This window comes from Neodiprion virginianus, chromosome 4, assembly GCF_021901495.1.
Source record: "Neodiprion virginianus isolate iyNeoVirg1 chromosome 4, iyNeoVirg1.1, whole genome shotgun sequence".
NCBI classification, from domain to species: domain Eukaryota; kingdom Metazoa; phylum Arthropoda; class Insecta; order Hymenoptera; family Diprionidae; genus Neodiprion; species Neodiprion virginianus.
The window spans coordinates 40,772,684-40,797,167 of NC_060880.1; the positions used below are offsets into that span (position 1 = coordinate 40,772,684).

General features: G+C 41.0%; 1 protein-coding gene and 1 long non-coding RNA gene across 3 annotated transcripts in view; one reads left to right on the plus strand and one right to left on the minus strand.

Annotated features, from left to right (window-relative positions):
* The window catches only part of LOC124302595 (alpha-mannosidase 2), a 79,698-nt gene extending 59,853 nt beyond the window's left edge, over positions 1 to 19,845 (plus strand). For both annotated transcript variants that reach the window (XM_046758907.1, XM_046758908.1), the window contains exons 4-6: positions 4,451 to 4,623; positions 5,728 to 5,861; positions 16,822 to 19,845. In XM_046758907.1, the coding sequence (XP_046614863.1) occupies positions 4,451 to 4,623; positions 5,728 to 5,861; positions 16,822 to 19,433 (2,919 nt within the window). In that variant the 3' untranslated portion in view covers positions 19,434 to 19,845. The remainder of the gene's footprint in view (positions 1 to 4,450; positions 4,624 to 5,727; positions 5,862 to 16,821) is intronic.
* On the minus strand, positions 19,640 to 20,204 carry LOC124302600 (uncharacterized). The gene is made up of 2 exons (XR_006907739.1): positions 19,825 to 20,204; positions 19,640 to 19,787 (listed from the first exon to the last, which is right to left on the minus strand). It is a non-coding gene; the product is annotated as an uncharacterized LOC124302600 (long non-coding RNA).
* Positions 20,205 to 24,484: the final 4,280 nt, after the last annotated feature.

Genomic DNA, 24,484 nt, shown 5'->3' on the forward strand with positions numbered 1-24,484 from the left:
CTTTTGCTATTCAGAAACGGATCATCCGAATTCAAGACGATCGGAAATCGATGTCCCTCGCTTTAGCCTTCGTCCTGTATTTTCCTCTCGGTTTCATCGTTGTATATACCTATGTATGATGGCATAGGCAGAGATGAAGAACACTTGTCGAGATAATCTGGATATTGATATAACGATGTCCTTTTAGTATTGAAAAGTTTGATGAACGGCCAAAGAACAGTGCCGATGAAATTTCATTGATCATTCAAATTTCCCAAAGAGGGTCAAATTTTTAACGAGACGTCAGGAATGTTTGCGAACTTGTTTCACGGTACCTTAATTCCACTTTTTTCTCAAACTCCTTATTTTTCGTGTTTCCTGTCGTTTGTCTACTTTATTTTTCCGCAAAATTGCTAAATGTAATATTTTTCTACGTGCTCAGTTTCCAAGCCGAATGATGAAATTGTCGAACGGAAATTAATTCCGGTTATGACTCTGCCTATTGTGCCGAGCGTATTACAGAATAAAAAATAAATGTCCCGCCTACATAATCCATCCGTATCGCTGCCTGCAGTGCAGCACAAACGACTTTCATAAAAACATCGAGTACTCAAGTCAAATAACGATAAGTGGATTTATCCGTTAGAAAAAAAAAAAAAAAAAACAATCGAGTGCTTTATTGTGCCGATAGAAAATTGATATCATACCGTAACGTCGTCATTTCCCGCGCTGTTGTATCATTGTCAAATTACTTGATAGTAATTTGTACACCGGTTATTCAATATACAAGAATGAGGTTGTAGCGACAACTTTGTTATTTTTTTTTTTTTATCCTCGGGCGTGGATATCATGTCCCTTATGAAAATCTCGGGCAATAGTCGGAAATTAATTTCAGTATGCGAATAACGTGTAAAGACAATGGGACTTGAATGTGTGTTTAATTTCTAATTTATTCGTCTTGTGTCGTATTAGGATGGTTCGTTTTTTTACTTTGCTTTTTAAGGTCCCACTCTAAAAATTTGTGACAAATACTGAAAAACAAATTGTCGTAAAACCTGGAGGAGGTAAGAAAATATTTAGACGATGCTACCGATTATTGTAATATTTTTTAGTTATTTTTATGTGTACATCTTACGGAGTTATATTTAAATAGATTTTACTTTGTTTTTTTTTTTTGTATCGTCTTTCAATTAATCGTTTAAAAATCAACAGCAAACTGCGCCTAAAAATTCCGCAATTGGCTTATCTCGTCTTTTATCCGAAAGATTAATCGTCTCGGAGAAATTTGGATAACAGTTTTTGTTACCGAAATAAGAGTATCGCATCACCTTAACGTCCCTGTTTCGTTTTCGGTATAGATTTTTATTAACAATGATTAATTGGACCACGATACGAAAAAAACAAACTAACACATCCGTATACAAGTCCGTAAGGTGTACACATAAAAATAAATCAAAAATATTACAATGATCGGTAGCTACCTCTTAATATTTTCTTACCTTCTCCAGGTCTGAGGGTAATTTTTTTTTTTTGTTTCAGTATTTGTCACAAATTTTAAAAAAAGAAAAGTTAAAAAATAAACCACCCTAACGTCGTATGCATGTCGAGTGTTAGAACCTTTTTAAACTTGAGTAAAAATCGACCCCGAAGTTCGGACATGGTCAGGGAAAGATGACGATAAAGATAAGTGGCGTTCAGGCTCTGAATAAAGGGAGAAAGAGAGAGAGAATTTCAAGGATTAGGGAACCTTGGGATCCTGGAATATCACCAGATACTCACAATCGGGATCATATGGGATCTCGGGATAAAACCCTGCGCCTCCCTCCGTGTATCGTAATTGCCAAGAGAGGATTGTTGCGCTGGAGGCAGAGCCATAAAATAAAGTGGAAAAATGAAAAACAAGAGAGAAGAAAAGCTGATAAAATAACCGAATGAAATCTCATCACCGCCTAAAAGTCCAATGCTGAAACACATCGTGGAATTGTCGCACAATTCATCGACTTTTTTTCTCTAGGTATGCCGGAAAATTTCACTCAAGAGCTGCGCTACATGCTGTAACGAAATATTTTCCAGCGTGAATTTCGTTCCGTAGGTATGGGAAGATTTTAAAATCAATCTGATAGTGAAGAAGCGAATCGTCTGCGTTGACGTCGATTAGCTATTTATTTGCTAAAATAACGCACATGAAAAATAATGTTTCGTTCATATTCCTCTCATTATTATTTCGATGTATAGTTGCATTCATTCGCACAACACATACATCAACGAGTACCTACTTATAAAGTATTAATGAAACTCTCGAAATTTCTACTACGTTTTGATATGTAGAAGACAATTATTTTTACATTGGAATGAGTACAAGTAAATTAAAGACTCATCTTTTTTCGAAAGGTGTTGTCGTCGATTCGGACATGTTCCGTTTTAAATTTATTATAATAATATTCTCGACAGGGTTCGTCGATACTTTAAACTATACAACAATTATATCATGAATATGCGGAAAAGGATATTGTAGAAATTTTATGCAGTGCTTGGCTAAGCGTGACAGTTACAGACCTCATCTTAGAAGTTTTAACGACCGACTGATTAGCTGGCCGTAATCCTTGCTTAGCTAAACCTCTCCTTCTCTCTTATCTGTGTGTGAATACATTCGTATTTTTTCTTAGGAACCGCCGCGGTTAAACTGAGACCCAGCCAGGATTATTCAAAAATCGTAATTTTTCTAAATTTCATTTTCATAATTTACGTATATTCGAGTATGTACACAGAAAATTTCCTGTCGATCGGACAAATATTCTCCAAGTTACGCGCACATTTGCAAAGACGCCCCGGAGCGTTTGAAAGTGCTTTTGAAACTTTGAACGCCTTTTTCTCAAAACTATGTTTTCAAAGTCGGTGAGCAAGATTTCTCGGAAACGGCCGAACCCATCAGTCTCAAATTTTGTCCCAATCTTTATGAATACATTTTTCAGTTCTTGGTCGAAGGTTTTTTTCTCGCCGATAAATATCATCCATTTTATAAACAAGCTAAGGCGAAAATTTTTATAGAAAATCGAATTTGTTTTTTCAGAAGCCGCTGTTTTGCTAAAAATGAATAATTTGCTTATTTCTTCGATTTAAGACCAGATAATACCTTATATTAACTAATACTTTTTTGTCTTTTCATTTCGGATGATTCGGTCCAGACGTATCTTGCTCACCGCAAAACGTCTTTTTTTTTATAGAAGTCTCCCTGAGATCGGCTACACGAGCTTTAAAAACCATTATATTTACAAATGAAAAATATCAGAACGAAGTTCAATGTTACCCCGATATGTACATCAATTTTTATGTTAATAAACCGAACTGTCTCGTCGTGAAAAATCCTTGAAAAATCGCTTTCTTCGCCCTCCTGGCCGGTCATAACTCCTTAAAAATTAACAAACTGTCAGATTGCTCGAGAGACTCTCCGGACCAGTACCGTTCAATTATTCCGAAGAGATGTTCCATCCGGCCATTAAGGGATCGTCTCAGTGTGACCCTCCGAAAAATCACTGATTTTCGCGAATTTTTTTTTTAATGTTCAAATAAACTAATCGGTCCGGTTTTTTTTTTAATAAATAAACACGTTTATGAAGAATACAAAATGATTTTTTTTAAGTTTATTTATTGAGTGCATCATTGTTGTATAAATTGTTGTAATTTCACGTGAAAAAAAAGGTGCTGCACGGTTTCCACGATGACGGCCGCAATTTTGATCTGAAAAAAAAATTTCAAAAAGATTATTGATCTGTAGGAAAGTCGCTATCGCGCTATGGACGGTTTTTTTTCTTTTTTCAAATTTGACAAAATCGCGGCGGTTTGAACAAAAAGTGTCGAATGTGGCCCTTTTTTTCGACAGTTTTTCGTAAAAAAAAATAGGAAGTTTTCAAAAAAAAAAAAAAAAAGCTTCCATAGCGCGATAAAGAATGACGTTTAAAATGTTCTCCCGAAATTGGAACTAGATATCTTTAAAACTCTTCCTTTGAGAGTGGAAACCGTTTTGAAAAACACCATTCTGAGAAAAACGCGTTTAAAGTTTGAAGTTGGAAAAGTTTATATAAATCGTTTACTTACGATCAATCGGCGATGCCAGGTCTTGATTTTTTTCTTGGGGATTTCTCTCGTACGTCTATCCGTGGTGGATGTCAAAAACGAACTGAAATGCTTGGACAGTTTATTCTGCAAGGTTATAGAACCTTAGCACCTTAGTACACGCGCAGGTAGAAAAACCGTTCCCTTTCTACAAGAAACGCTGTAGCGACCGTAATAATTTGAATTTCGATTTGAAAATTTGAGAGAATGTTTAGAACAGTGTATACTATACGATAATGCAAAAAAAAAAACAATTTTTTGAAAATTTCACACTGAGACGATCCCTTAACGAGGTTCGAAAGATAAGGTTCATACGGCAGAGTGCAGTCTGCAATAACAATCTACCTTTCCGTTGCAGGTATTTCTCGTCCCGCACAGCCACGCCGATCCAGGATGGTTGAAAACGTTCGAGCAGTATTTCCATAGCTCGACGAGGGGGATCCTCAACAACATGGTTACCAAGCTCCAGCAGTGGCCCAACATGACCTTCATATGGAGCGAGGTTTCGTTTCTGTCGCTGTGGTGGGACAGGTACGTTGATTGATTAATATAAGCGGCGGTCCAGCCGCGTCTTTATTTCAGCTGACGTTCCAGCAAGCCGCCATATTGTCGTCGAAATAAAAGGGAAAGGGAAATGAAGAGGGCCTCGATTTATCGGACCCTCCAATTCCCCTCCGACGTTGGTCTCATTTTCCCGTCTGACGTGCGGACTCGCCCTCCACTAGGATTGCAAGAATTTCCGGAATCTCGAATTCTGCGAGTGAAAAATGTACGCGAAACTCGGGGGTGAAAAATTCATTACAATTTGCAGGCCTGCAGCTATTTTGACCGTTTCAGGGCGCGCCGATCACGGAACAAAACGCCGTGCCGAATGTCTTGCGAAATTGCGAATTTCGCTGGGCGTAAGTTTCACGATAACTGTAACGTGTGGGTGTGATGAAGAAAGTTGAGCAAAAATAAGAAGAGGGGGAAATAAGAGAACGCGAAAATTGCCCTTCCTAGGACGGCGGTCGCTTGATTAATGCTCGCCGGAGGTTTTTTCTTTCGGAATGCAACCGACTAGAGCGGGGATGCGGAATTCTTGCTTCCGGTGCATTGTCGTTTACTGTATTGTACGAATAATACACAAGTGCAGCGACCCGGTGTTACTCTGCTTTTGTAAAGACTAGACGGGCGATGCTGGGGAGAAAGTTTTTCGGGACTGAATTATATTGTTTACTGGGGAAAGAGAGAAAAAGAAAAGAGGGAAAAACTCGACCGACGATAATGGCAAGGGCAGACTTTCCCCCCGTGTTAAATCTTGAGCCAAGATCCATCCACCGCAATAATGGCAGAGAAAGAGAAAAAAGTATAATAATAGGTGAAAAAAATTAAATGACCTTTTTCATCCGCTGACTCTTTTCTCGTCTCTCTTCTACCATTCGTTTGCTGTTGTTGTGCTTCATCTATGGCAGTATAATGTAACCAATATCGATAATGGTGCAATGGTTTCGATTTTACGAACAGCCTGTTTCATCGGCCGTTGAAAAATGTATGCTGCGTCCGAAAGAACTTTATGTCTTCTAGTACCGAGTCGAGTTTACAGATTTTTTATTTTCCAGATGTAATAAACCTTTGACGATTTGTGCTTTCCAGCGCTCATCCGACTAAGAAAAGAGCTGTGAAGAAGCTGATCAAAGAAGGCAGGCTGGAAATGACTACAGGCGGTTGGGTTATGACCGACGAGGCGACCTCCCACGTTTACGCGATGCTGGACCAGCTTATCGAAGGTAAAATTACCCTCGTCGTTTCAAAAAACTACACATGTTTTTTATACCGTTTCCTACAGATTTTTACTCGCTGAAACCGGGAAAGATACTCAAAAAGTTCCATCATGTCAGGTCTTTACTTGAACTCGTGTTTGCACTTTCGTTCGGAGTGAAAACTCCCGTTTAACTCGAAATCTGGTATCCTATTCTTGATTCTGAAAATCCTATGCAAAAGTGTTTTCTTACTTTCATTTAATATGTATTATAGTTCGAGACTCAAGAATAAATACAGAGAAACAGAAAATGGAAAGCGGAAGCGTGTTCGGAGAGGTGTCAAAGAGAAGAAGAAAAGGTTTCATAAGCAAAAAGTATAAACACGGAATGTCGAGTACATTTTATAAAGAAGTCGTTTTGTTCAGTTCGTTGCAACGAACTGGTGGTTTTTCATTATTTTTATCATTTTTCTTATGCAAACTACTTGTATTCTGCTAGAATACTGTAGGTGATGGAGAAAATGGAAGACATTTTTGGATTCAGCACACTCGAAAACATAACAATTACCAAAACCATCCCGTGCAGCTGAAAAAAACAATTTTTAAACAAGCTGCGTCATTCCTGAATTTTATTGCCCCTGCACTTCGCTCTTTTATGTTTCGTACGTTCCTCGTTTATTTCAATTAACGGATATTCTGATGAATTTTTCCCATCGAAAGTATAGAAGGAGGGGGAAAAAAATGAAAAATAAATTATGAAGCCTCTCAAAGGTTGAATATTTCCATGTATTTCAAAGCTAGAGTAATTAGCTGTCTCTCATTTCCGGGCTGCTTTCCTCGATCTTCGGTCCATGTATTTTAATCCCTTGAATATGAAATTTTTTTCAATTACCATCATCTTTTTTCCCCAGAATATCACAGAACCGAGCAATTATCGGACAGAGCAAAAAAGTTCCTACTCAAACGATTTTCTTTTCAGCGGGCGACATTTTATGTGATAATGCTTGCGTATTACAAGTAACATTCAAACGTGCCAGTCTTTTCCATTATCTGGAAAAAAATGTAGCGGAATATTGATGGAAAATTGTTCTGTTCCCTTTCTCTGCTATTATTTTACGATTAATGTGGAAGAATTTTTAACGCTCACGCTTAATGACAGTGTGTGAAAATTCACTTTTTTCGATTCCACAAAATATTCTCATTCCTAGTTTTCGGATTCATTCTCCGATTTCTATGAATTTCAACGGTTCACGTTCTGAAACTTTCTCCAGAGAATACGAAAGCTTAAATACGCTGCATCTTCCGATTCTGTGCTTATTTTTTACCAGGAAAATTATTTTCACCTACAACTCTGTTAGATCGTTGATTCCAGGCACCGATAGACATGCAAGCCTGCAATTTACCGAAACGCGTGTCCTGCAATTTTCAGAATTCTGCGTCGTATTAAAATGTGGGAAACATGTATATTACACCTGAAAGGTAGCGCGCAGCGTAGCGTAGCGTTAGAATAACAAAGTGTAATTAAATTCCAGAGTTCCTTTTTCATCGGGTGAAAAGAGGGCAATGAATCTCATGCATATTAATACCACTCCAGTTTTGCGGATTGGATTTCAGAAGTCGCGGCTTTTCTCGCAACTTCCTTCACTCGTCTCCGGCATATCCACTTAAGTTGAAAAAAATCCTCGCGACTCGGTACTTTTCTCAACCTGTCGCAAGTCCCGTTCAGAAATATGGAATAAAGAAACGTTAGCGATATTTACCGTGTAAGGAGTTAAGAAAAAAAAAGAGGCACCGTTCCATATACCATAGAGTTACAAAAGTCCTCGGGGACTTCGTTTCACCGTTGAAAATATCGACTACAAGTTTACCATATTAAATTCTGCGTAATTGCAATTATCTCAATTAACCGGTAATTTTCATTATTACGTTCAAGTCTTCTAAAGAAACTTTCCAACTGGCATCGACCAATTTACATCAACATGGAAGCGAGGAAGGGACTAAAATTGTATCGGTAACTATCTGCAATTCGAACCCAATCGTAATGACAATCTAGGAATATCGAATATTGATTTAGATATCTAGGTTTTGATTAGTTCGTCAAGGAATCGGACCTTTCGTAAAGATGAGAAAATCGCCACCGTCGTCGATCCGTGCAAAGCTTCAGAGTCGTCTTCTTTCAACCTGCAGCAATAAAAATCCCGTGATTCGGGATTGCAGCAGCGAGGACTTGGAAGTACTTTACGTCCTTTGCGGTTGATCAGGACTCGCGTCGTTACCACGAGATTGAAGCGACCCTCGATCGTAATCTCCTCGACAATTTTCCACCCTTGGCTGCACGTAGCTCATTGTAGCCACATTTTTTGGCTCGAAGCCTGCAGACGGAGGATTTTACATTACCGAAAGAAATTAAGCCGGAGGAATCTGCAATCACTTTGCCGGATTTACTCTACAGCTTTTTCCACGAAACACATTAACCCCGAAAACGAGGCTCGAAAATGTTTCAACGTTCACACTGAATCCGCTCGTTTTCTTCTCAGAAAGTATACATATCTCGAAAAGGATATAATTCATGGTTTTCGTGACACGGCGTATATACAAACGAATTATGCGACAGGTTTTTTCGTTTCTGCTTACATTTGAGAAAAAAAAAAAAAAACCTAAGACTCTGAGGGGCCGGTTTTATGACTACAAGCCATTCCTCGAGTGCCGCTTTTCCTAAGTTACCTAAACGGATTACGTGGCGACACGAGGTGTCTCAACGTGTCTCGACGAATCCCACGGGAAAACGATGCCTACAAACTTGCCTTTCTTCTCGCTGACGAGGTGTAAGGTTCTGAAGGAACTTGGAAAACCGGGAATGTGATGAGGATGAAGAAACTATTACAGGCTCTCTCGCGAAACAAGGAATTCGTAATCAAAATTCACCATCGTGATGTCTGTCAAAAAAAAAAAAAAAAAAAAAATGGCACACGTTTGCAGAACAGGCGATAAAGAAAAAACGCAATGTATGCTATTTTCATAGGTAAAGGAGGAAAGGAATTTCATCTTGTTTCTTGCCGTATCACTCTCAGAAACTTGATATGAATTTCGAGGATTAAATCTTTCTCCAGTGGTGGGGCAAAAACCGATGAGAAGAAACCGAAGGGGGGGGGGGGGGGGGTGAGCTTCTTAGTTCACTCTCCCAGTTGAGTATACATACAGATATATTTGTATAGTATATACATATGTATAACGTATATGCATATACATATACTGCATAGTTAAACGAAGTACGAAATTCTAATTCGACAATTTTGTTGAATTATTTATACCCGCCCTCTGCTTCGCTCTCTCCTTCTTCTCAGTCCTTATCCTCGAGTTGAACTTGAAATAATGAAATTTCCCGATTGCGTTGCCTGATGCTTAAAGGCTGACGGTTCTCTCGCTGTTAAATTCTCCCTCGGTGATTCTAGACCGCCTTTCAAGATATTATCGGTGTGAATATCAGATGCAAAAGATCCGACTGGTAAACAGAGCTTTTAAATTCAGGCTCTTGAAACTTATTTTCCAGTAAAATACGTGCTCTATTCATCGTTGCTTACGGAGTTTTTAATGCTTCCTTTTAATAATTATTCACATCGAAACTGCCCTACTCCGATGGATTTCATCGCATTGAAATCGCGATACTCCGCCTCTCGAAGATCCTCGAAAACCACTCGGCGTTGAGAGCTTCAGAGCATAACTGAGGTAATAATAGATCACTAAAATCGAAGCTCGTTCTTACGACGATAGAATTGGTCCGTTTCATCGAACGAATTATAAACGTGAATCGATATTAATTAACTATACTACTTTCACCTACTTATGTAGGCGACATGAAGCTTCCGTTGTACTTGCAATTAGCGAATTCGTTATGCTTTTGTGAAACAATTCGATGAAAATAATGCGAAGCATCTGAACAGGTGAAATATCTTACTCCACGCTCGTGTGCATTACGACGATTGAAGATATATTGATAATGATATTGGAAGTGGAAATTTTAAAAGTACGCCGCAATCGCGTTGACTATGTTAACTAATAATAAGTCATGTCAAATCATAGCGTTCAATGGACCTGGAAGTGTCCTTGAATTTTGCTTGTCATTCAGTAGTCCTGGAAACTATCCTTGAATTTTTCTCGTGTCCTGGAAATGTTTTGTTTTCAAAGTTCTTGAATACCCTAAAAATGTACTGGAAATGTCCTTAAATTTTGTTTGACTTTCAAAAGTCCTGGAAACTATTCTTGAATTTTTCTCGTGTCCTGGAAATATTCTATTTTTAATGTTCACGAACAAGTTGAAAATATCCTGGAAATGTCCTTGAATTTGCTAGAGATATTTTACCGAACGCCATGCAAATGTATAGACGCGAGTAAAAAGAAATTCCACGAATAACAGAGCTGAAATTGACTTGCACAAATCTCGGAGTCTCTAAACAACAAGAAAACGACCGGGTTCCTCACGTTCTGAACGAGAACACAGTTGCGCATTTCGATTACATTGCACGGTAGAATGCAAATGGGTTAACGTGTTCGATTTTCCTCGGTCGCTGCTATTCTTTCGGCACCGAAGCGTACTATTCGGGAATAAAGTTGGCCGTACTTCAACGTTTATTATTATTGCTTCGATTCAAAAAGTCAAGCTCTTTCACCGGCTGCAGCTGAACGTGTCAGACCGCAAAAAAAAGTTTGAAAATTTTTGCCTACCCTCAGGATCAACCGGTTGATTCGGACTTTGAACGGTTGGATGTTCATCCCTGCAGAGCGTGGCTCAAGTGTCAGATTATCACGGCATTATGAAAGTTGTTCCGGCAACGATTGCTCGCGGGAAATAAAATATTTAAACCTCGCCAGAGTTCGGAGAGTTGGAAAATGGCGCTTATCTGATTGTGAGTTTGAACTTTGCAGACGGCGTTCGTTCCGTCGTGCCCTCGAGAACTTTGCGGTTAGTGTAACGAACCTCTTGAGCGAGGCGAGTTCGTTCGATGAAAGCTCCAGTTACCGCGATAGTTAAAACCCCAATTCGGTCAAACGACGACGTGGCATGTCAATTATTGTCCTTGCGAATCGAGCCGCTGTACGCTCGATGCTTGTTCCCACGGTGAAAAGTTTACCCAGAATAAAACGATATCGGGTCAACTTTGAGCCACGGAAACCACCGCCACGTCTTGTTATCAGCGTTGAACAATCACAAACGCTACGGATAGTTTATTGTCGGAACTGTTTTCCATCTACGCTCATCTCACTCCAGTGGCATGTAATTTGAAGCTTTTACGAGTAGCTTGACCCTTTAATTCACGCTGGGACGCCCAGCGTCTCACCTTTTTTTCCACAGCTTTTTATGTATTAAACTACTTTTTTGGTAACAAGTGCCCATTTTTTTTTGGTTCCAAATGATCCCTGAAATATTTCCAAGCCTAAAAAAAAGGCGAAATTTGTTCCTTTATTTGCTTGCGGGAAAAAAAATTATTTTCTATTAATATACCACGAAAATCCGGATACCATTTCTTACACTAACTCAATACGCGGGAAAAAATTTGCTTTTTATTTTTTTTTTGTTGTCAAAAACAAATAAAAGTATCATGTACTATGTACTAGATCGAAACTAATAATTGTATTTACTAATAACTTTCATTTCGAGAGTTGTTGGCATTCTAATCTGATGAAAAAGTTGTGTAATTTTAGAAATTCAAAACGCTGGAGCCGATGGTAAAACCAAATACATATACAATTAAAGTGGTTTCGTTGTTAGAAAAGTTTTTCGTTCAGATTTGTAAACAGAGACTTTACAAACGCCCATTACCGGGTTTCACTGAAATCGAGTAACATTGTGCCTTTGCTTTCGCCATAGTAAATCTGCCATTTCGGTTCTACACTTTCCACTCAGTGAACCAAAAAATGTTGAGCACCGAGTTTCATGAAAATCAAATACGTTTTAGTATTTTAGTCACCATATTTAACCCGCCATGATCTCAGACTCGTAATCAGCGATCTTAGAAACCATCTCATGCTAATATCAAGATCGAATAAATTTTTGTATTTACGTCTTGTGCTTGAAGAACGCGCGAATAGAACAATTCGCATTAGCTGCGCACTTATTGATTTTAAATTCAGATTGCCTAGATGCCGATCTATTATCGCCTACTTTGCAAATCCTGCCAATGTGGCAACTTTTCAAAGTATCAGTAAATGCCAATTAAAATCAGAGTTAATTGGATTCCATTATCCAACCTCGGCGCCATATTATCCGCTTCGAAGCGATGATACGATTTCCGCAAAGTCCCGGCTTGTCCCTCAGTTTTCTTCTCTTGTACAGTTCGAACCGATTTACAGGATTGTCTCGAAACGTTTCGAACGATCGGTCATTCACACGGTCGCTTTAAAAACCGCGACAACCTTACTGTGAGAAAGTATTTTGAAACATTAAAAAAATAAATTCAGCCAATGCAGCCACAAAAGTTTCTGCCCTCGTAAAATTATCCAACCGGCTTTGCCAATCCAATTATTTGTGTCTCGTCAAACTGAAAGAACCCAAACTGTAAACTCATGGCTGTAACGCGCGAGAACAATTTTCATTGCTTGTAACTCACGGTGATAATATAACGTCATTTGAATTGCTTTAGATTGGATAATTAAACGTGGAGTAGAAGGAGGGAGACGTAGGTATTCACCGAGGGTATAAAATGTTGGGTATAGGAGTTGCTCGGCTTTAAAACTGAAATGAATTATCTGAAACGTGTTTCGAGTAAACATGAGGATTTAGGGGAGTGAAGCGGTAAACAGTCCCAGGGAGGTTTTGGCTCCGAAGAGTCTTTAAAAGTTTCGCTTCTTCTTTTCTCCTATCCCGCGCGATCTCATTTGAATGCAAATATCTGCGGCTTCCTCGGGGGAAAGTGACAGAGAAGAATTCTTGCTGTTCATGACGATATTGTATGTATGGTACACATCATACGTTCGTACACTGCACACATGCTCAAGTACTTCTATGGGAGGAACGAAAATTTACTAGTTTTCCATAATTACAACTACAATACGGTATAAATTTTCCATCAACAATCGGTACGAAAATCCTATTACTCTCAAACCGACGCCTTATACGAAAAGTCTCACGTTGCAGATTATTTTTTTACAAAAACTAGCGTGTTTCGACATTCACCTCGAAAACTGAAACGTTTCAATACAGATCAGTAAGAGTGTAGTATTTATTGCTGGGTATAAAAATCCAAAAAGACTGATTTAGTCGATCTCCAATAAGATGAAATAGTTGCTACACTCTTGTAGAAAGAATTACGCATAGTTTAGGTTAGGACTACTTGATGTAAATGTAATCAGACCAATTGGCATTTAAATTGATAAAAATCTGGAACAAATTTTAAACATCTGTGAGCACACCCCACAAATCTTCAGAAGATCCTTATTGCACTAATCGAGACTTGACAGTTTTCGCGGCAATGACCGAAACGTGCTAGTTTTCGTAAGAGGCGACGAAACATACTTGGCAATCGTTTGGATAAACGGGGTATACGAACGCTTTTGGGAAGGCTTTTTCAGTTCTGAATTTTATCCACATACAGTGATACCCTCCCTTATCTGGACCGTCGAATAATTCGGAGTAAATTTTGCCGCGTAAGCCGGGTTCGATTGGACGAAAGGGTCCCTCGTCGAGTTAGCATTTTCAATGCCTACACTAACACGGGGTCCACGAATCCACGTTGCAGGTAATCGGCAAAAATATTTCCACGGACCAGTGGGCAGCCATGCGATGTCGTTTGCCCGGATTAACGGGAGGGGAGAGACTTTTTGCTGATAAACAAGGACGATTACACGATTTTTCCACCTCCTCCTTATCATCATTCTCGGTTTATCGCTTCGCGAAATCCCTCAGATTGTCCGCACGGCATGGGCTACAGGACGAAACACTTGAAAAAATCCACCCTCGTATGATGAATGTGCTAAATCCTCTCCCAGATCGTTAGCCGTGATTACGTGTCCAACGTACATTCACCCCAACAACCTCTAAAAGAGACTCACTGTAGCCAGATTGCAAAGTGAAATTTCGAGGCTAAGCCCATACCCTTTAATCCATTTTTAGTGTCTTCCTGGAGGTCTTGATGGAAACTTTCGTTGTTGGTGAAACAGTTTTATTCGAGGGTGGAGAACTTTCGATGTAGGCTGAACCAAAAGTCGGTAGAGAAAACTTGCTGAAAATGTTCGCAGCTATAGTGTCAGGACGAGTAGAGTGATTCGGTAGTGTTTTAGCGCGACGAATCCAACGTGGACGGAGATAACTGAAACTAGATGGTGTTACGAAAGTTAACCGAAGAGTGCGAAAAACGATCAATCTAATCCCCGCAACTTTTTCACCCCCCAATCTGTTCCGAGACAGAGTTGTAACATCGGGGCGTTGACAACGGCTGTTGTATCTCTCATTCCAATTTAGGTATACATTCTGCTATATTTTCAACAACGAAACACAACAACGTGTGAAGTCTACGGTGCTAAACGATACGGCAAACCAAAACCACAGCGAATGAAATCGAGGAGAATCTATTAGTGACCATGATCGGTTTGGGTCGAATTGAAAACGGCCGGTTAACGTGTAAAATTGTGTCGCCTCTCGAAAGAAAGAATACTCACCATTTTCGAAACTACATGTTCCGCCACATTGCAGACCTTCGACCGGATTATTCTTGATCCGATTTCTCAATACGTCTAAAACTGTGTACGGGGGTAACCGTGTGGGATCCAGGGTACAATCGGCTAAGCCGGGCAGACGTTGAATTCCCCAAAGATCGACATCCGAGAGTTCCAAAAATCCAAATGTCTCAACTCCGACGACGGCTTCGAATAAATTGCTGCCGGATCAGTGACCCGTTTGCTCTCCACCCCCGCAGAGATCGAACCAGTCCTACGGTGGATACGCCCCGGCACCCACACCTTCGACGGAGTCCTTGGGTTCGATGGGTACCGGGATACGCCGCCTAACTAGCGCTGACTTCGGGTAATTCTATTACCTGCCGAGACATCCCGCAGGATTAATTTTGCGGCTTCCTCGCACTTAATTCTAATGACAGCGCCAACCCTGCCTGCACTGCCATTCTCTTCTCCCTCCCCTCCTTTCTGTGGGATCTCAGTCGAGGAGGCTCATTCCCTATTTCCTTGAACAACCCGCCTGGAATTACATACGGTTAGCGGGTGTACAGTCCAGGGTGGTCCTTAAAGACGTCATTTTTTAATTTTGGCCGGATCTCCTTCCCAAATCGTTTCCAAATAATTAAAAAATAATACTATAATTTTTTCAGATATTTAAACGGGTTTCTTGGGTCGCTGATTTCGAAACTGAACTCAAAATTTGAAAGTTCAAAATCGTGGATCCAATATGGTGGAGCGAAATCCAAAAAGTCATTTGAATTCGATAAAACTCGCTACTCGGGGATTTTCGAGGTCACTGATTACGAATCTGAACTCGAAATTACAAAATTGAAAATGGTGGATCCAATCCCCAATGTCAAGTGCCTTTTGGGGATTTCGTCTACCATATTGGATTCGCCACTTTGAATTTGCAAATATCGAGTTGAGATTCGTAATTAGCGACCCAAGAGACCCCCTATACCAAATGTCATCTAAATACGTTTTGTAGATTTTACATGCCTCTGAGAGGATTAAATTGGGAAATCCACCCTCTACGGGACACGGGATAGAGTTGAGATAAAAATCTGAAAAAATGAGGGAATTATTTTTTAATTATCTGGTGCTGACTTGGAGGGTGAGCCGGTCGAATTTCAAAAATGACCTTTTTAAGGACCACCCTGGTATGCACGTATGTATATATTGATACGACACGCCGGTATAATAGCATGTGGACCGAAAGGGGGGGGGGGGGCAGGCACACGTTACACGCACACGCAAACGACTCATGTGTATGCGATTTAGCGAAAATTAATACCAGCTTTCCCCCACGTTTCGCAACGGAAAGACCGGAATTGGGGACCGAAAGTGGGTTGCTCGTGCAATTGAGCTGATCAAAGGACCCGAGCGGGGGTAGAGCGCAAAAATTTCGAATACCAATCGAGGTTTGACGGTGCAGTTTGTGCCGCCGAGAATTCATGCCGTAAACAGCGGAAACGGTGATTGAAATAATATCGAAGAAAACAGACCGGGACTAAGATGGGCTGACGTGATATCGAGTCCATGCGCCTAATCAGACCGATGATCTGACCTCTATTATTCCAGGAAAACTCGCTTCGCGAATGAATAAAACACACCGCGATGTAAACGAGAACTTTTTATGATATTGCTTCGATAGATTGCCGTCCCGGGCCGTATTAATCGCTCAAACTACCCCGCAAGCTAACGATAAGGCAGAAAAAGCACGGGAATGCTCTTCCTCGCATATTTATAATTCGCTTATCTTTTTTCGATGATCAGTGGGTGTAACTAGTCGTGAAGCCATGTGAATCGATTTATCGAGAATGTTATTCGAGCCCAACTCTCACTCTCGGCAATGAAGCTAAAAAAAACGGAATCCAGTATCCATCCCTGCATTTGATGTGAGACCATGCTCGTGCTTGTGCATTGAACCGGTTCAGTCTCTCTAACGAACGGCCGGTGACCCCGCCCATTTAATTTGACCCTGCATTCATCCCCTGTGCGTGACAGAAGCGTCGATACCTTGATCAGTGGGCGTTGAAAATACTCAACTCCGCTCGCTAATCGCTTCGCGTAAACAGCCAATTCCATATCACACGCGGAAAGTGAAAGGTAAATACAGTTGGAAATATTAATCGCAGGCAGAAGCAGCTGCTGTGTCAGTTTATCGTTCATATTCACGTGGAACGTGCATCGAGACGAATGTAATAACAGATATGGTTGCCAGTACTCGTTCGCTGTCCTGGAAGCTCCAAAATTGAACGTCGAATGTAATCTTGCCCTGAACATTTGTGCAGGCGCTCAATTGTCTGCTGTTGTTGCAGGTCATCAATGGCTCAAGACGAACCTTGGGGTTGCACCAGAATCCGGATGGGCGGTGGATCCCTTCGGTCACGGAGCGACGGTCCCGTACCTTCTCAAGTCCTCAGGCCTTTCGGGGATGGTGATTCAGCGGATTCACTACGCCTGGAAGCAGTGGTTCGCGAAAAAACAGTACGGTGATTTCCTGTGGCGACAGCCTTGGGACAAGAACGGAGCGACGGCCATGCTAACGCACAATCAGCCCTTCGACATATACAGCATAAAACACTCATGCGGTCCACATCCCCACGTCTGCCTGAACTTCGACTTTCGAAAGATAAATGGCGAGTACACCGAGTATTCGGTACGAGCGGTGGACGTGACGAAGAACAACGTGAAGCAGATGGCTGAACTTCTTCTTGAGCAATACTCGAGGACCGGGTCACTCTTCCCCCACAACGTCGTTCTCATGCCTCTCGGTGACGACTTCAGGTACGATCATCCGATCGAGTGGGACCAGCAGTATACCAACTACAAGGCCCTCCTCGAATTCATCAATGAACGGAAGGACGAGTACAATGCCGAGGTTGTGTTCGGAACGCCGAAGGAGTACTTCCGGGAAATTGAAAAGAGGTATCAGGAGTACCCGACCCTGAAGGGTGACTTTTTCGTCTACTCCGACATCTTCAGCGAAGGCAGACCCGCCTACTGGAGCGGATACTTCACGACGCGTCCGTACATGAAGATCTTGGACCGAGAACTCGAGGCGAATCTGAGGTCGGCAGAGATTCTTTACACGGTGGCATTGAACGTCGCCAAGCAGTCCAGTCAGGACATAAAACTCTTCGAGACGTACTTCGAGAAGCTGGTCAAGGCCAGAAGGAACTTGGGCCTCTTCCAGCACCACGATGCTATTACCGGCACGTCGAAATCCTTCGTCATGAAAGACTATGCTCTCAAACTATTCGAGTCGATATCTGACATGACGAGCCTGCAGAGTTTCGTCATACAGTCTCTGGCGGTTACAGCACCGAAAGGGAACAACATTTACGTTGTGCCAGAGTCGGACAGGGACAGCTACGAGAAGCTTCCCAAGAAGATTCCGATCGCCGTCAACAATCTCGAGACGCGTCAGATCCTCCTTTTCAATCCGCTCGCTCAGACGCGGCAGGAGGTTGTGACCTTGAAGGTGACGTCTCACCTGGTCAGGGTCTTAGATCCCTACAAAAATCCCATTCCGTATCAAATTCTACCGGTCATGAACGCCACCAGCATAACGCACGATCTCTACACCGTCCTCTTTGTGGCGGAACTCCATCCGCTCTCGATCGCGGCTTATCACCTCCAACACGTCGAAAAGGTGTCCGCCGACGTTCTGTCGGTGGTATACTGCAGCCGGTGCGGAAAGGATCCGCTCTTCCCGATAAAGTCGATGCAGACGGGAGACGTGCAGCTGGAAAACATCAGGATGAAGCTGCTCTTCGATGGTCAGACAGGATTCTTAAAGACCGTGACGAAGAAGACTTCCGGTAGGATAATGCAGTGCGGGATTCAATTTGCCGCTTATCCTTCTGCCCAATTTCACAGCGGTGCCTACCTCTTCATGCCAGATCCGAATCTGCGAGACACCGACAAGGACATCCTCGAGGCTTACACTCCTCATCAGAAAATCTACATAGTCTCTGGACCGCTGAGCTCCAGGCTTACGGTGGAGTACGGCAAGCTTCTGGTTCACCACGTGTCCATTTACCACGTGGACAATAGCCTTGGGGAGGCGATCTTCCTGAAGAACGTTGTGGATTTTGAGACACCGCCGAAGAACAGAGAGACCGAAATGTTCATGAGGATACAGACCGACATACAGAACGAAGACCCGCCCGAGTTTTACACCGATTTAAACGGTCATCAGATGCTGAAGAGGACAAAGATCGAAAGGATCGGTATAGAAGGCAACTACTATCCGATCACCACTATGGCCTACATCGAAGACGCGACCCACAGGCTTACCCTGCTGGTCAACCACGCCCAGGGTGCCGCCAGCTACCAGCCAGGGTGGCTCGAAGTGATGCTGGACAGGAGAACCCTCTACGACGATTCCCGGGGTATGGGCGAGGGTCTTCTGGACAATCGCAAGACCATCTTCAAGCACTGGCTGCTCCTCGAAGACATCAACGGGGACGGGGACAGTTACTCTCGGGCGTCGTTGTTCGCCAATCACATGAGCAACGCGCTCAACTACCCAGTAAACGTCTTCGTTTTGTCGGTCGACGGTACCGAGCAGGAAGTCAAGGTCAGTCCGGAGACCCGGCTGGTCAGCCAGAGCTTTCCGTGCGACGTTCATCTGATGAATCTGCGTACCAACCATGACCAGAAACTCTCCCATTTTCCTACCAACACCGCGTTGATGGTTCTCCATCGGCAGGGCTACAGCTGCGCCGTCGGTACCGACACTGTATTCAAGAATTGTCCACTCGGCGACCGATTCTCACCCGCCACTTCGTTCTACACCCTCAACGCTAACGTCACCAAGACATCCCTGACCGGGACCAAGGTTCACAAGCAGTTGAACGATGGGTTCAGAGAGATAGATATCGTCCCCATGGAAGTCGAGACGTACAGTATACGGTTCGTGTAACAACGTGGTCTCGCGGATGGCCTTTCCATGACCACTGATTCAGAGCCTAAACGTTAGCGACGAGTGATTGCTTGCCCCGATTGGGATACAACATGATTCGGGCCTGGCCAAGAAGTGCGACTGTTATTGTGTTACATTCAGTTTTCGTATAAAGACTAACAATAAGAAATATCACGATAAATAAGTGTTATCTTTTGAGTATATTGTACCTCTTGCCACTGAATGCGGGCGTCTTCCGATATGTTGGATGCCAGTTGGGGCTTGGAACTCATAATCGTCACATGTACATATCAGCCTGATCAACTCCACTATATTTATATCATACTCTGCCCTATTGCGAAGATTATATTATACCTACACAACCGAGAAAAGACAGGGAAATAAATCAAACCTACACAACTGAGAAAAGACAGGGAAATAAATCAAGTATTCTTATTAATCTAACGTATTTTCGTATAATAAACGGGTATATAAACACGCGGCGAGAGACATAATCGATGTACTGTTGCAGAGAGTGATGTGATATTGTCGCGGTTTGGTACCACTAATCATTAAATGAATTATGATTTTTTTCACCACATATCTGATTCGCTTCCGTTGAATACTTTTCAAAGCCACCTGTACCAAGTCAGATCTTGCCTCAAATAAATTTCAATAGATCTCATTCTGTTCCTAAGCTACTTTGTGCTTTCGTTTCTTCGTGGCTGACTGGTAAGGAAAATCACAAGTTTGCAAATGGTCGAGCGGCCAATTAAATCTCTTATTAATTCTGTTCCGATCTACACGCGGTTAAAGAATCTGTAATATGTTGTTTATTTGCGTATTTTCGTACACCTATGAAAGTTGCGGTGTATCGCAGCAATAACAACAACAGCAGCAGCAGCACCTTGCATCCAATTATATAAAAAAGAAAATTACGAAGAATCTTGTATAAAATATATTTCATTTACACATGACATGTATAATAATCATAATGCAGTAACGTTCGATTTATGCCCGGGAGTATTATATTTCAAGACGAACCCGAATACATACAAACGTTCTTCCAATTAAATCCAAACACCACGGCAGAGGCTCGGGATCCCCGTTAATAATATCTGTACGATAATTAAATTCTACGATACATCGCACGTATGCAAAACCAGCATCCGCGACGCATAATTAACGCCTACCCAACGGCAAAAGGACACGTCGTCATAGCTTAAGGTTTCATTTAACCGTATTGATTAACGATCAATGACACTACAGCAACACATTATTCGGTACCTATTTAATACAGTGATCGCTATTATTAATAAACGAATGCCAAAGTCATATGGTATAAAATGCGATGAAACACCGATGGCCTGGGTTACGCATGATATTTATTTGAACGGATTTTAACGCGAATCAGTTATATGCTACAGCAGTTTGTACAAGAACTGGTAACCGATTAACCGATCCCGTTGTTATTATTGAAATTATTATTATTATTACTGTTATTAATGTGAGTATTATTATTAACAATGGATGGTTATTGATGGTATATTGTAGTAAAAATGAAAGACAAAAAATACGTAATTTGTATAAGTTATGAAGGAGAAAAATTGGAACACACTCAATAAACTCACCCCTGTGAGTGCGGTTAACATACATTTAGTATGTCTAGAAGAATTGTTAGTCGAGAATATATTTCATGCATAGACAAAAGTATCTTATTTATACACCCAATTTTTATGTATTAGTCTGCTTTTTCGTTAAATTGTTTTCTAGAAAGAGACTGACTTGATTGACTGAATCTTAGAATTATAGAATTAGCTAATTGATTTTGTATGATTTTTAGTTTTTTTCTTCAACTCATTTCACAATATCGATTTGACGATACATAAAATGGTTGCTTATTTCGTTTGATATATGAATTAATATTACGTGAATACGTAAAAGTATACATTTGAAATTTTCGTTGCTACAAAAACGTTATAATCACCGCAAATTACGATCATGTGTACGAATTACGACCGAGAATTTACTTGATATTATTTTTCATAAAGATTTCTATACATATACAATACACATAGGTACATGACATGACGTAGGTTTAATCTGTAATATAGAAAATATTGAATTACGAAAATGTATATGTATAAGAATTATAACTATTTAATTACATAGGTAGATAGATTATACTGTAATATATTCTATGTTTGTGCTGTCTTTAGAGAAAAAAAAGATATATATATACATATATGTGTTATAGATATATTATGTATATTAGGTGCGTGTAAGGTATGTAAAATAATTAATAAAACATGGTTTGCGCCATGGAAATTTTTAAATTCCAGATATTCTTGCACGTTATCGTCAACTACATTACGAACGCTCAATTAGACGCGAATGAAAAATCATCAATGAACAAATTATTTATGGCAGTGTGATAATTAATTATACACATGGTGTTATTTATGTTGCGATGTAATACAACTATATTTATTATCTAATTACATTAGAAGAAAAAAATTCGGAAAAAATGAATTATACACGTCATTACCTCGTCAACGTAATTTCTATCTTTCATGTATTGCAGTGATTTGCTGATACATCGTCAATGACAAACAATAAGAGGACGCATGCAGAATACGATTCTAAACAATAACCGTGAAAACAATATTTCAACTTGCTGAAGATTTTAATATGCAACTCGAGAGATTCGATCGATTCAATTGGGCATACCGATGTAATTAAATATGACGAGGAAGAAAGAGAAAGAATAAGCTGCGAAAGAAGACTCAGGTGTAATGCTGGTTGACTGGTATAAATGTGCAGTCGCATACGATAATCTATGCACTTTTCAGAAAATGCAATACTCGTCCTTCTTTACCAATTCTCGACTGCCTCCGATTGACAGAAATTATTATTCGGTATAATCGAGTAACACAAAGCGAAACTGTGTGGGTGTGTATGCGTCAGATAGATGAAAGTGGTTTTCAAGTTTGGGGGGATGAGATGAATTGTAATTTCAAACTTTCGCGAACTCGTTGGGATTGAGATTTCGTGACTGCGCATATGGAAGAAAGCAAGAACTTGCGGAAAATACAAAGAAGAAGGTGGAAAGAAAAGAGGGTGGAAAAAATTGAGACTAGAATGGTTTTTCGAGTTCGAAAGTCAGGCGAAGACTGTTTACCAATAATAAACTTGCCTCGCCCGCCAAGTTTTTCAAAGTTTGCTGGCGTATTCTTCGGCCAATCCTCAGTCAAAAATTTTTCCTCCCTTCATAACAATGTCTTCTATTAACGAACAAAAAATCGAGAGGCGTTAAACGCGGAGGAGGATGAGCAAAATTATAAGGGCTTAAGGCGTCTCCCGAATGGGGATTAAATAAGGAAAACAAAAAACAGGTGGAAAAAAGGTTGACAAAAGCGGGGGCGGCGAGTTGGAGATCTGCTTAGGGGCATTCGAATGTTTTTTGTACCCTTCAACGCGTTTCCCTTCCCTTCTAAATCCCTTCGCGAGGCCGGCACAAGATGAATTACCACCCCGATTGCTCTTTCGACCGTGATGCCGTTACTAAACCAGACACCCACACCGAGCCTTTTCTTTCTTTTATTAAAACTTCGAAATAAAGATCGAGCACCCAGTTTATCGACTAATTATTGTTCCATCTTGAGACGCGTGGGGCAAGCTAAGGATAGCATATTGTGCGAAAGACATGACAATACAAGCGGCTTTAGGCTGACCGTGAGTCATGCCATGTTACATGAAACGATTACGATTTTTTTAATTTCAACCACTGGATCGGATCCACCATTATAAATTTTGGAATTCTGACCTTGGATTCGTTATCGACGACCCAAAAAACCTTCGTATACTGATTCCACCAAAATTGAAATGTTTTTAGACCTTTTTTCCACCATATTGGATTCGCCAATTTGGATTTTGCAAATCTGATTTCAGGTTCGTGATCAGCGACCCCAAATCCTAACGGTATCAATTTTCACTCGAATTCGTTCAACCATTCTCAAGATCCGGTAACTCGTTCTCCAGATGTCGTCGGTGAAAAAAAAATTGTTCACATACATACATACAGTGTACACAGATGTCCATCCGAAAATGGTCGGAGGTAATTCGTCGATATATCTAGAAGTTAAAAATCTGTTTCATGTAACGCGAGCATGTTTTACACGTTTCTCCATGCGTGTTTTCCGTACACAGAGTACCCGTTTCTACGACGGTAGAGTGAGTGCGAATGCGCATACGCGGAGTATTGAAAAGACCACTTTTAAGTCCTAGTAGCCCAAAGTGGTCTTTTCTGTACTCCGCGCATGCGCTGTCGAGCACAAATTTAACATCACGCGACTCTAACCTCAATTTCTCACTTCGTGAAAAAACGCGCAACAAGGAGGCAACGGTCTTTTCGCCCCGCGTATTCGCAATATTCGTGTTTGGCTCACCTGGACGCATACCTATATTGCAAGCTCACGCTCGGCCCGAAAAGTCCGAGTTTGCCTCCTAGTTACACAATATACTATTTTCGGTCGCAGAACGTTTTCAAATATGCCCTTCACTGAAAGACGGCGGTTTTCGTTTAGTATATAAGTTGATAAATACCTGCGTATCCTGCGCAATCGATGCATGTATACCTATATAGGGGTATGTATAATAAATGTGTAGGTGTACACGAGTGCTATTGAGAATATTGGAATGAGGCTGGTCACCCAATTCCGTCAATTTGCCAGCCCCTCGTGACGAATGCGGGAGTAACTAACGCAGGAGGTCCGTTCGCACGTATAACCTTTTCACAGGTCGCAATCGATTCTTCAACCAGCTTTGAATCCGGAAACGATATATCACGGCAATCGTCACTGTGCACGCTCATCCTTTCCGACCCAAAATCAACTGATTCAAACAATAATAATATTCATGTTATAATTTCCAAATGTTTTGCAAAGTTAATAACAGTACGTATCTGCCGTCCTGAAATGTCGGAATAACGTGATACATTGCATTCTAATCATACGTTATTATACACGCATGTGACATATCATGATTAAGTAAAGCTCGAGCCATTTTCAATC